This window comes from Hyla sarda, chromosome 1, assembly GCF_029499605.1.
Source record: "Hyla sarda isolate aHylSar1 chromosome 1, aHylSar1.hap1, whole genome shotgun sequence".
NCBI lineage: Eukaryota > Metazoa > Chordata > Amphibia > Anura > Hylidae > Hyla > Hyla sarda.
Window position 1 is genome coordinate 433,061,594 of NC_079189.1, and position 12,640 is coordinate 433,074,233.

Below are 12,640 nucleotides of genomic sequence, written 5' to 3' on the forward strand. Positions count from 1 at the left end.
AATATTGTGCACTGTACTGAGGACTAGAATATTGTGCACTGTACTGAGGACTAGGATATTGTGCACTGTACTGAGGACCAGGATATTGTGCACTGTACTGAGGACTAGAATATTGTGCACTGTACTGAGGACCAGGATATTGTGCACTGTACTGAGGACCAGGATATTGTGCACTGTACTGAGGACCAGGATATTGTGCAGTGTACTGAGGACCAGGATATTGTGCAGTGTACTGAGGACCAGGATATTGTGCACTGTACTGAGGACCAGGATATTGTGCACTGTACTGAGGACTAGAATATTGTGCACTGTACTGAGGACTAGAATATTGTGCACTGTACTGAGGACTAGAATATTGTGCCCTGTACTGAGGACCAGGATATTGTGCACTGTACTGAGGACCAGGATATTGTGCACTGTACTGAGGACCAGGATATTGTGCACTGTACTGAGGACCAGGATATTGTGCACTGTACTGAGGACCAGGATATTGTGCACTGTACTGAGGACTAGAATATTGTGCACTGTACTGAGGACTAGAATATTGTGCACTGTACTGAGGACTAGAATATTGTGCACTGTACTGAGGACTAGGATATTGTGCACTGTACTGAGGACTAGAATATTGTGCACTGTACTGAGGACTAGAATATTGTGCACTGTACTGAGGACCAGAATATTGTGCACTGTACTGAGGACTAGAATATTGTGCACTGTACTGAGGACTAGAATATTGTGCACTGTACTGAGGACTAGAATATTGTGCACTGTACTGAGGACCAGGATATTGTGCACTGTACTGAGGACCAGGATATTGTGCACTGTACTGAGGACCAGGATATTGTGCACTGTACTGAGGACCAGGATATTGTGCACTGTACTGAGGACTAGAATATTGTGCACTGTACTGAGGACTAGAATATTGTGCACTGTACTGAGGACTAGAATATTGTGCACTGTACTTAGGACCAGGATATTGTGCACTGTACTGAGGACCAGAATATTGTGCCCTGTACTGAGGACCAGGATATTGTGCACTGTACTGAGGACTAGAATATTGTGCACTGTACTGAGGACCAGGATATTGTGCACTGTACTGAGGACTAGAATATTGTGCACTGTACTGAGGACTAGAATATTGTGCACTGTACTGAGGACTAGAATATTGTGCACTGTACTGAGGACTAGAATATTGTGCACTGTACTGAGGACTAGAATAGTGTGCACTGTACTGAGGACCAGGATATTGTGCACTGTACTGAGGACCAGGATATTGTGCACTGTACTGAGGACCAGGATATTGTGCACTGTACTGAGGACCAGGATATTGTGCACTGTACTGAGGACCAGGATATTGTGCACTGTACTGAGGACCAGAATATTGTGCACTGTACTGAGGACCAGGATATTGTGCACTGTACTGAGGACTAGAATATTGTGCACTGTACTGAGGACCAGAATATTGTGCACTGTACTGAGGACCAGAATATTGTGCACTGTACTGAGGACCAGGATATTGTGCACTGTACTGAGGACTAGAATATTGTGCACTGTACTGAGGACCAGGATATTGTGCACTGTACTGAGGACCAGAATATTGTGCACTGTACTGAGGACCAGAATATTGTGCACTGTACTGAGGACCAGGATATTGTGCACTGTACTGAGGACCAGGATATTGTGCACTGTACTGAGGACCAGGATATTGTGCACTGTACTGAGGACCAGGATATTGTGCACTGTACTGAGGACTAGAATATTGTGCACTGTACTGAGGACCAGGATATTGTGCACTGTATAGATAGACTAGAATACACATACCAAGTCAGTATTACCTCTCAGCTCATAAACTAATACATTGTTGGGCTCCTTTAAACTTTATGACACAAGTTTGATATTATTAAAACCCTAGAAGCTTCTTTAGCTGCTCGCCGCTGTTCCCCACAGTTTCAGCAGAGGGCGCTCCTCTGCATTCTGGCACTTCAGGCGTCCTGTGGCCAAGACAACAAGCGGGAAGTGAAGCGCGGATATTGAAGTGGTCCGAGCTGCCGGAAGTGGAGCTGAGGGATGCATCGTCGGCAGAGAGATTGGTATGTGTCCTTCTCCGCTCCCTCCACCGTGTATGTGTCCTTCTCCGCTCCCTCCACCGTGTATGTGTCCTTCTCCGCTCCCTCCACCGTGTATGTGTCCTTCTCCGCTCCCTCCACCGTGTATGTGTCCTTCTCCGCTCCCTCCACCGTGTATGTGTCCTTCTCCGCTACCTCCACCGTGTATGTGTCCTGCAGTGTCAGTCATGTGGCTTACTGATTTACTTCAGGGTGCTTGAGGTGCGTGTATGGGGGTAGAAGTTTTGTGATGGTTCCCTGATGTAAAGTAATAGTTTTTTCTTATAGGCAGAACCCTGCCACTGGCAGACTGGCTCCAGCTGTGGCTCTTAGAGCCCCAGGAAACATGAGGCCAGGTAAGAGCAGCCGCTCGAAACCATACAGAGTTAACTACACCTGGAACCGTGGTGGGCGGCTGAAGGAATTGCGCATCAGGTAAGTGGACACTCAAGATAAAATCACACTGGGTGGAAGGTGTTCTGAGGTGAAATCAACAGCATGTTACAGTAGAGCAGTGCTTCCCAGCCATTGTGCCTCCAGCTGTTGCAAAACTACAACACCCAGCATGCCCGGACAATTGAAGGCACACTGTTTGGTAAGCAATGCAGTAGAGGTAAGAGGATCAGAATCACTGTCTCCTTTGCTTGCTGGGTAGAAAATATAGTAGCTTGCAGATTTTCACATCCTAGATATGTTATTGACCCTTTAGATGCTGTAATCAATACTAATCATGGCGCCTAAAGCAGTTTCAAGCTTTGTGACATTTATCGGACCATCCGCAGTGTGATTGCATACGCCAATGGGTCACCATGGTGCGCATTAGAGCAGTGTCCCTCATTTCATTATATTTACATTTTTTTTGAGGCAGTATGCTCATATTAACCTATGAAGGGTGTATGGGTACTCCCTTGTATTCTGGTACTTATGGACTGGGGGCATACCTGTATGCTCTGGTGCCATTATCTGGGTTTGAAGCTTGCTCAGGAGCTGAGCACGGTTAATACCTGGTGGAACCCAGGGTTAATGCTGGACATTGCCAATCGGGCTGATGCCCAACATTAACCTTTTAAAAGCTGCGATCAAAGTTGATTACGGCGGCTGAAATGTAAAAAAAACAAAACAAAAAAAAAACTATCCGAGCAGCTCACCAGAGCTGATCGGGACCATCTCAGTGAAATCGCGATGTCCCAATCAGCTGAGTGGACGGCGGGAGGGCCCTTATTTGCCTCCTCGCCGTCCGATCGGTGTTACGACGCTCCCAGCCAGCCATGGCATGCTAGAGCAGCAGAGCACTGATAACACTGATCAGTGCTGAGCCAAAACTTAGCGTTGAACAGTGTTTGCAATCACAAGGTTGCATGTCCAAACTATCTAAACTATATAAAAATATAATTTTAATTAAACCATACGGTTAATGGTGTATACGTTAAAAAAAAAAAAAAAAATTGTACATTTTTGGTCCCTTCATATCCCAAAAACATTTATAAAAAGTGATCAAAAAGTCCCATATAAAAAAAATGGTACTGATAAAAATCATGGTGCAAATAAATAGCCCAAATGCGGAAAAATACAAATAAAAAGTTATTGGGTCAGCAGAGGACATTTTTAAGCATACTACTTGTGGTGCATTTAGGTAGGATTTTTTTAAAGTAGTAAAATAAAATAAAACCTTTTATGAATTGGGTATTCTTGTAACTGCATGGACCTACAGACTTAAGATAAGGTGTGATTTTTACAAAAAAGGACACTGCGTTTAAACGGAAGCCTCCTAAAGTTACAAAATGGCTTTTTTTTTCCACTTCATCTCGTAGATTTTGTTATGAAAGTATTATTTTTATTACAAAGTACAACTGGTGATGCAAAATACAAGCCCTTATATGGATATGTAGGTGCAAAATTGAAAGTGTTATGATTTTTAGAAGGGAAGAGGAAAAAAAGTGCAAAAACTAAAATTGGCCTGGTCCTTAGCCTGTTAAGGACCCAGGGCGTACGGGTACGTCCTGACACCCTTGTACTTAAGGACGTACCTGTACGCCCGTGGGAATTTCGGTCCCTGCCGGGCAGGGACTGGACCGGGGTGACCGCTGATATCGATCAGCAGGCACCCCGCGCAAATGCCCAGGGCGGTCATCAGACCCCCCCCCCCCCCCCCCCATTTCAGCAATCGCCGGTGAATTCAGGCGATTTGCGGCAATTCCAGGTCAAACAGGTCTCCGGTGACCCGGAAAATAAGGGGGATCAGGGCTGTCCTCCTGAAGGGATAGGTGTGAGGTGGCAGGGGTGCCACCCCTCCTATCCCTGCTATTGGTCGTCTAGAAGCTACGACCAATAGCAGATCGGGGACGAGGAGGTTAACTTTCGGTTTCCCCGTTCTGCACACCCACAATAGGCGGGGCAGAACGGGGAAACAGACAGGGACCGGCGCCGGAGGTCCACTTACCCATCGGCGGAGGTGGCGGTGATCGTTGGCAGCAGAAGACGGAGATGCGGCTCTCTGGATCCTACGGAAGCCGGTGAGTTGCCTAGCAACATCTGGAGGGCTATAGTCTGAGACCACTATACAGTGGTCTCTAAACTGTAGCCCTCCAGATGTTGCAAAACTGCAAATCCCAGCATGCCCAAACAGCTGTCTCGGCATGCTGGGAGTTGTAGTTGCGTACCTCCAGCTGTTGCATAACTACATCTCCCAGCATGCCTTTTGGCGATCAGTACATGCTGGGAGTTGTAGTTTTGCAACAGCTGGAGGAACACTAGTTGGAAAACCTTTAGTTAGGTTCTGTTACCTAACTCAGTATTCTAACTGAAGGTTTTCCAAGTAGTGTGCCTCCAGCTGTTGCAAAAGTACTACTCCAGCATGCACGGTCTGTCTGTACATGCTGGGAGTTTTAGTTTTGAAACAGCTACAGGGTACATTCACACGGGCAGGTTTACAGTAAGTTTCCTGCTTGAAGTTGGAGATGCGGCAAATTTTTCGCTGCAGCGCAAACTCCTAGCGGGAAACTCACTGTAAACCCGCTAGTGTAAAGTGTAAATGTACCCTAAAACCACTACACTACACCAACACATAATAAAGGGTAAAACACTACATATACACCCCCTTATACTGTTTCTCCCCCCCCTCCCCCCCCAATAAAAATGAAAAAGTATTGTACGACAGTGTTTCCAAAACAGAGCCTCCAGCTGTTGCAAAACAACAACTCCCAGCATTTCCGGACAGCCACGGACTGTCCAGGCATGCTGGGAGTTTAGCAACAGCTGGAGGAACCCTGTTTGGGAAACAATGGCAAAGAATACCCCTTAGTCCACCCCTATGCAATTCCTAATTCAGTCCTCAAATGCGCATGTTGCTCTCTCACTTCAGAGCCTTGTCATATTTCAAGGAAAGAGTTTAGGGCCACATATGGGGTATTTCTGTACTTAGGAGAAAATGCACTACAAATTTTGGGGGGGCTTTTTCTCCTTTTACCTCTTATGAAAAGGAAAAGTTGGGGGCTACACCAGCCTGTTGTTGTAAAAAAATAAATAAAATAAAAAATAAAAAATTTTACACTAACATGCTGGTGTTGCCCCATTTTTTTATTCTCACAAGCAGTAAAAGGAAAAAAAGACACCCAAAATTTGTAACGCAATTTCTCCTGAGTACGGAAATACCCCATATGTGGGGATAAGATGTCTTGAGGCCGGAGTACCCCTTTAACTTTCTGGCAACAGTTCATTTAAAAAAAAAATGTTTTCCACCGGAGTACCCCTTTAACTATTTTCTTTTTCCGTTTAACTCCTGGATGGCATTGTGTCTCAGGGCTCTTTTGATCACTGAAAACAATTTCTGAAAGCTATGATAAATTAGATTACCAGGTGAGCCAAATTCAAGGAAAAACTACTAAATGTGGGTGTTCCACTTTAACCCATTAATGACCAAGCCCATTATGACCTTAACCTCTTAAGGACCAGGCCCATTTTGGCCTTAAGGACCAGAGCGATTTTTGCACATCTGACCACTGTTACTTTAAGCATTAATAACTCTGGGATCCTTTTACTTTTCATTCTGATTCCGAGATTGTTTTTTTCGGGACCTATTCTACTTCATGTTAGTGGTAATTTTTTGTTGATACTTGCATCATTTCTTGGTGAAAAATTCCAGAATTTGGCATTTTTCTAACTTAGAAGCTCTCTGCTTGTAAGGAAAATAGACATTCCAAATAAATTATATTGATTCACATATACATTGGGGGGGTATTTATCAATTTTGCCTGTTGACAGTTTCTTTTTACCCTTTTATTTTTCACTTGGGTTTTCGTGGACATGCACCAAATTTATCATTTGGTGCAAGTTGTTAGTAATTTTGTTTCAAATGTTGAAATCAGCTGTTCACAACGCCTTTTACACAGAACTTACACCACAGAGGACAGCGTATTTTACCCTGTAGAGCAGCCATTTCGGAGTCCCTCCTGCAGTACATCAGAAAGCAACATGAGTTATTTTCTTTTGTGGGGTTTATAGCCACCATGTGAAATGGATTTAATTTTCAACTTGACTAGTTTTTTTTTTTTTTGGTTACTTTAGTGCAGTGGTCTCCAACCTGCGGACCTCCAGATGTTGCAAAACTACAATTCCCAGCATGCCCGGACAGCCGTTGGCTGTCTGGGCATGCTGGGAGTTGTAGTTTTGCAACATCTGGAGGTCCGCAGGTTGGAGACCACTCCTTTAGTGCTTACCTTTCCTGAACCTGTGTGGCCATGTCCAATGCTGGCTCAACGGAGGGTGAAGGTTCCTCAGAGACAACAATGTCACAGGATAGTATTGAGTATTTATGTATTTTTACACCTTTACATTTTCTGACATTGCTAAGTGTGTTTTCCATGTGAAAAATTTCTTGGCGGAGATTTGTGCCAAAATTGTGCCAAAGATCGATTGGCGCAAATGATGAATTACTGACTAAAGTTAAAATCACACACAGGACCGTGTGATTTTGAGAAAGTTGTAAAAATGACAGTGGAGAAGATGCGCCAAACTTTGGCGCAAAAAAGACACTGTGCCAAAGTATTGCGCCAAAGTTACGTGAAAAAAAAACATAAATCCCCCTTATCTCCCCTCTTATATGTATTAGTTATGGAGCATCTCCTGGCCTCTATCTGTAGCAATCCGGACATCTCGGGGGTTAGGATTGGAGATGCTGAGTATAAGTGCTCGGCCTTTGCTGACGACCTATTGGTCTACATTACCAACCCTCATGTTTCACTCCCCTCCTTGATGTCCGTGGTGTCCGAATTTGGGAAATGGTCTAATTTTAAAATTAATGTGTCTAAATCTGAGGCTTTGAACGTTTCCCTCCCGCTCTCTGTGGTAGATTTACTTAGGAGGAATTTCCCTTTCGCTTGGCCGACCCAAGGCATAAAATATTTAGGGATTGTGGTCCCTTCGGACTTATCTCTTTTGTATCATCGTAATTTTGCCCCACTTCTTTCCCAGTTTAATACCTACCTGGACCGGTGGCAGACCAGACCCATCTCTTGGTTTGGGAGGGTGAACGCCTTAAAGATGACCCTCTTGCCTAAATTGTTGTATTTACTCCAGACAATCCCAGTCACCCTATCTGCCTCATATTGGCGTGCCATGCATGGTAGGTTTGGCTCTTTTATCTGGGCCGGGGGGCGACCGAGGCTTAACCATAGAGTGCTATTCCGTCCGAAGGGGGAGGGGGGGCCTGGGCCTCCCGGACTGTCATCTATACTATCTGGCTGCCATGCACGCCAGACTGTTGGATTTACTACACAATTCTGAATCGAAACTCTGGGTACGAGTGGCACATGATATCTACCCGGGAGAGTTGGCTGGACTGCCGTGGACATGGCCCCCGCCTCCCTCCTCCCTGCCCTCTTTATCTTTTACCTCGCGACAGACGCTGACTGCCCTTTGTGACCGGAGGTTGAGGGATTCTTTGATCGACCGTAACGGACCCATGCTCCCTGTGATAGGTAACCCTGCATTCCCCCCGGGTATGTCCCCCAGGTGTCTACTGAAGGTCCCTGATGTGCTCCCTCTGCGTTTTTATCATGTACTCTCCTCTGCTGCGTTGCTGCCCATGGCTTCTCTTGTGCGGCACAAGTCCTCCGAAGGCAGTGGCCTTTTTATTTATACGCAGCTCCAACATTTTTATACCTCGGTTAAGCGATATGCGACATTGCATAGAGACCTGACCACATTCGAGAAGCAATGTCTAGCACCCCCGGTACCCCCACACACTATTGGTTTTCTATATCGCATTCTGCTTTCTCGCTATCATTCCGCCTTGCCTACATATTGTGCAGCATGGGAACAGGAACTGGGCTTAACACTAACCCCGGCCCAATGGGCTAAGTGTTTTCAGCTATCTCATAAATCGGTGGTAGCGTGCAAGGCTCAAGAGACGAATTATAAAGTGCTTTCCCGCTGGTACCGCACACCTGGTTGGTTCCCTATGGTTCCTGACTCATGCTGGCGATGTTGGGACTCGGTGGGCACCATGTCACACATATGGTGGGCATGCCCCAAATTGTCATCCTTCTGGTCCACGGTTCTTAGGGTGACTCGGGAGGTGACAAAACTAACTATCCCTAGTTCTCCGGAAGCTGCTTTACTGTCCCATCTTCCAATGTCTGCCAGTTCCTTTCAAAAATCCCTCCTTAGTTACATGTTTCAAGCAGCACATACGGTTATTCCTCGCAGGTGGAGGTCTATTGAACCTCCCACGATTAGTGAATGGCTGGCTGAAATTGCGCTCATTCAAAGAATGGAGGAATTGGTGGCCCTTACCCCTGCGGAGAATGATCGCTACACGAAGACGTGGTTTGACTGGTTGACGTTCCAGTCTTCACCTGGATACGGAGCACTGTTTACCCCTGCTCCCTAGGCCCCCCTTGAGATGCTTGTCCTCCCCTTTAGAGCATACCTTCCCCTTCCCCCTCTTCCTTCCCTTCCTTGGATGTCCCTGTGTCCTCCCCCCCTCCCCCCCCTTATTGTTTCCAGTGTGTTTCCCCCTGTCCGTCCATGTTTCTTCCTACTTTCCCTTCTCTACACTTTTGTCTTCCTTCTCACTATGGCTGCTTTTCTTTTTTTCTTCCTCCCCCCTCCCCTCCCCCCCCTTTTTTTTTTTTATTTCTCTTGTTTACATGGCTCTGTTCCTTCTTTCCATGTTCAGTGTATGCAGGTCTCATATCTTGGGGATCGCGAATACTCGCCTAATTTGGCTTTTCATGCTGTTTATGCCTTCTACTTATTGAGGTGAATGTAGCCTTATGTTCTTATGATTAATGGTTTGACACGGTCTATCACGAATGAGCATACCGTCTCTGTGCCTCACATGCTCCACTCTTGTGGTCTTAGGTATTGTCTGCCTTATACCGTTGTACTATGACATTTTCCTTGTTCGCAGTTTCTGTACTTGTACATGTTACTTAATTCTTATGTTGTTTCTGTTTTAACATCGGAAAATAAAACATTTTCAAATAAAAATAAAGGATTTATGTTTTTTTTAATTTATTTGATAAATACCCCCAATATGTCTACTTTATATTTGCATCGTAAAGGTGACATGTTTTTACTTTTGGAAGACATCAGAGGGCTTCAAAGTTCAGCAGCAATTTTCCACAAAATTTTCAAAATCTGAACTTTTCAGGGACCAGTTCAGTTTTGAAGTGGATTTCAAGGGCCTTCATATTAGATATACCTCATTATAAAAACTACACCCCTCGAAGTTTTCAAAATGATATTCGTTAAGTGGGAACTACAATGCTCAGAAGAGGAGCGCCATTGAGCTTTTAGAGAGAATTTGTTTGGAATAGAAGTCAGGGGCCATGCATGTTTAGAAAACGCCCCTCATGGTCGCAGAACAGTGGAAAATGTGACCCCATTTTGGAAACTACACCCTTCACAGAATTTAATAAGGGGTGAAGTGAGTATGTCCACCCCACTGGCGTTTGACAGATCTTTGGAACAGTGGGTTGTGCAAATGAAAAATTACATTTTTCATTTTCATGGACCACTGTTCCAAATATCTGTCAGACACCTGTGGGGCGTAAATGCTCACTGTACCCCTAATTACATTACGTGAGGGGTGTAGTTTCCAAAATGGGGTCACATGTGGGGGGGGGGGGGAGGTTCCATTGTTCTGCCACTATGGGGGCTTTGTAAACACAAGTGGCCTTCAATTCCGGACAAATTTTCTCTCCAAAAGCCCAATGGCGCTCCTTCTCTTCTGAGCATTGTAGTGCGCTAGCAGAGCACTTCACATCATCCACATATGGGGTATGTTTTTACTCAGAAGAAATGGGGTTACAAATTTTGGGTGGCTTTTTTTCCCCCTATTTTCCCTTGTGAAAATGAAAAATTAAGGGTAACACCAGCATTTTGGTGAGAGAATATTTATATATATATATATTTTTTTCGTTTTCCCATCCAACTTTAATGAAAATTCTTCAAACACTTTTGGGGTGATAAGGCTCACTATACCCCTTGTTACGTTCCGTGAGAGGTGTAGTTTCCAAAATGTCTCATGTGGGTATTTCTTTTTTTGCGTTTGACAGAACCGCTGTAAAATCGGCCACCCCTGTGCAAATCACTAATTTAGGCCTCAAATGTACATCGTGCACTCTCAATCCTGAGCCTTGTTGCGCGTCTGCAGAGCATTTTACACCCACATATGGCGTATTTCCGTACTCAGGAGAAATTACGTTACAAATTTGGGGGTCTTTTTTTCCTTTTACCGCTTGTGAAAATAAAAAGTATGGGGCAGTACCAGCATGTTATTGTAAAAAAATTTAAATTTTTACACTAAAAGGCTGGTGTAGCCCCCAACTTTTCCTTTTCATAAGGAGTAAAAGGAGAAAAAGCCCCCCAAAATTTGTAGTGCAATTTCTCCTGAGTACGGAAATACCCCATATGTGGCCTTAAACTTTTCCTTGAAATGCGACCAGGCTCCGAAGTGAGAGATCGCCGTACGCATTTGAGGACTAAATTAGGGATTGCATAGGGGTGGACATAGGAGTATTCTACGCCAGTGATTCCCAAACAGGGTGCCTCCAGCTGTTGCTAATCTCCCAGCATGCCTGGACAGTCAGTGGCTGTCTGGAAATGCTGGGAATTGTTGTTTTGCAACAGCTGGAGGCTCCGTTTTGGAAACACTGCAGTACGATACATTTTTCTTTTTTATTGGGGGGGGGGGGGGCAGTGAAAGGGGGTGTATATGTAGTGTTTTACCCTTTATTATGTGGTAGTGTAGTGTTTTTAGGGTACTTTCACACAGGCGGAGGTTTACAGTGAGTTTCTCGCTAGGAGTTTGCGCTGCAGCAAAAATTTGCCACAGCTTACACTTGAAGCAGGAAACTCACTGTAAACTCGCCCGTGTGAATGTACCCTGTACATTCACATGGGGGGGGGGGGGAACCTCCAGCTGTTTCAAAACTAAAACTCCCAGCATGTACTGACAGACAATGCATGCTGGGAGTAGTACTTTTGCAACAGCTGGAGGCACACTGGTTGGAAAACCTTCAGTTAGGTTCTGTTACCTAACTCAGTATTTTCCAACCAGTGTGCCTCCAGCTGTTTCAAAACTACAACTCCCAGCATGTACTGATCGCCGAAGGGCATGCTGGGACATGTAGATATGCAACAACTGGAGGTACGTAACTACAACTCCCAGCATGCAGAGACAGCTGTTTGGACATGCTGGGAGTTGTAATTTTGCAACATCTGGAGGGCTACAGTTTAGAGAACCACTGTATAGTGGTCTCAGACTGTAGCCCTCCAGATGTTGCTAGGCAACTCACATGCTTCCGTAGGATCCAGAGAGCCACATTGCCGTCCTCTGCTTCCGCCAATGGCACCTACTGCCGCCGCCGATGGGTGAGTGGACCTTCGGCACCGGTCCCCGTCGGTTCCCTGTTCTGCCCAGCCTACTGTGGGTGGGCAGAACGGGGGAACCAAAAGTTAGCCCCCCCCGCCCCGATCTGCTATTGCGTCGATCGCAGACATGGGGGGGTCTCAGGACCCCCCTGGGCATTTGTACAGGATGCCTGTTGATAGATATCAGCAGTCACCCCCGTCCAGTGCCCTCCCGGCGCGTGGCGGGGACCGAAATTCCCACGGACATACGCGTACGTCCTTGGTCCTTAAGTACCAAGGAGCCAGGATGTACACGTACGTCTGTGGTCCTTAAGGGGTTAAGGACCAGAGTGTGTTTTGCACATCTGACCACTGTCATTAATAACTCTGGGATGATTTCCCTTCTGAATTTGATTCTGAGATTGTTTTTTCGTGACATATTCTACTCTAACATAGTGGTAAATTCTCGTCGATACTTGCATCATTTCTTGGTGAAAAATTCCTAAGTTTCATGAGAAATTTGAAAATTTAGCATTTTTCTAACTTTGAAGCTCTCTGCTTGTAAGGAAAATAGACATACCAAATAAATTACCGTATTTATCGGCGTATAACACGCAGTTTTTAGGCTAAAATTTTTAGCCTAAAGTCTGTGTGCGTGTTATACGCCGATACACCCC

The 12,640-nt window shown here is 45.3% G+C and overlaps 1 protein-coding gene across 7 annotated transcripts in view; it reads left to right on the forward strand.

Annotated features, from left to right (window-relative positions):
- SFI1 (SFI1 centrin binding protein) overlaps positions 1-12,640 on the forward strand; it is a 175,550-nt gene that overhangs the window by 41,786 nt on the left and 121,124 nt on the right. For 2 of the 7 annotated variants that reach the window (XM_056530334.1, XM_056530348.1), the window contains exons 2-3: positions 1,913-2,090; positions 2,394-2,540. The exons of 1 other annotated variant lie outside the window; for it this stretch is intronic. In XM_056530334.1, coding sequence (XP_056386309.1) covers positions 2,068-2,090; positions 2,394-2,540 — 170 coding nt within the window. In that variant the 5' untranslated portion in view covers positions 1,913-2,067. Of the gene's footprint in view, positions 1-1,912; positions 2,091-2,238; positions 2,328-2,393; positions 2,541-12,640 lie in introns of those variants that run through there. 4 more of the 7 variants (XM_056530384.1, XM_056530341.1, XM_056530357.1 and 1 more) reach the window with 4 other exon arrangements.